The sequence below is a fragment of the Galeopterus variegatus genome, unplaced genomic scaffold, assembly GCF_000696425.1.
Source record: "Galeopterus variegatus unplaced genomic scaffold, G_variegatus-3.0.2 Scaffold34065, whole genome shotgun sequence".
In the NCBI taxonomy this organism is placed as follows: domain Eukaryota; kingdom Metazoa; phylum Chordata; class Mammalia; order Dermoptera; family Cynocephalidae; genus Galeopterus; species Galeopterus variegatus.
The window spans coordinates 5,736-6,512 of record NW_007760176.1 but is presented as its reverse complement, the minus strand read 5'-3'; the positions used below and the strand labels follow the sequence as shown (position 1 = coordinate 6,512).

General features: G+C 51.7%; 1 protein-coding gene across 1 annotated transcript; it reads left to right on the top strand.

The window, feature by feature from the left end:
- Positions 1–31: 31 nt before the first annotated feature.
- Positions 32–456, top strand: LOC103584002 (zinc finger and SCAN domain-containing protein 20-like; the record flags this gene model as incomplete). The annotated part of the gene is made up of 1 exon (XM_008565155.1): positions 32–456. A coding segment is annotated over exon 1 (417 nt), but the record flags the coding sequence as incomplete, so codon positions are not given.
- Between the last annotated feature and the right edge of the window lie 321 nt (positions 457–777).

Here is a 777-nt window from a genome sequence, read left to right as displayed (position 1 = left end):
GAAGATAGCCCAGCTGAAGTGAGACGTCCAGGCTAGACCATGGCGGTGGCGCTGGAATCCCAGGCCCAGGCCTCTCCCATACCAGAGCCTGAAGACCTCCTGGTTGTGAAACTGGAGGAGGACTTGTGGGGATCAGAATCCAAACCCCAGGAGAAGGACCATGACCCTGTTCCTGGCCCTGAGGCCTCCCGCCAGCGCTTCAGGCAGTTCCAGTACAGGGATGCAGCTGGACCTCATGAGGCCTTTAGCCAGCTCTGGGCTCTGTGCTGTCATTGGCTGAGGCCAGAGATCCGCCTCAAAGAGCAGATCCTGGAGCTGCTGGTGTTGGAGCAGTTCCTGACTATCTTACCCAGGGAGATCCAGGCTTGGGTGCAGGCGCGCCACCCTGAGAGTGGTGAGGAGGCAGTGGCCCTGGTGGAGGACTGGCACCGAGAGGCCCGGGGTGCAGGACAGCGGGTGAGGCAAATAGGCTGTTCTTCAAGGAGCAAATCAGTGAAGGCAGTGGGGCTGTGACTAGGTTAATAATTGCCAAAATCACAATAAGAATAATAATTACTGAACAACTAACATTTGTTGAGCACTACTATATACCAGCCACTATATACATAGGTTAACTCATTTAATCCTGTTGACAATTTAATGAGATAGGTACTGTTATCCTAATTTTGTCAATGAGGAAAAAGGCAGAGAAAAGATAGGTAATTTGTTCAAGATCACATAGCTACTTGATGGTAGAGCCAGAACGTGAGCTCAGGCAGTCTGACTGTAAAGCCTGTG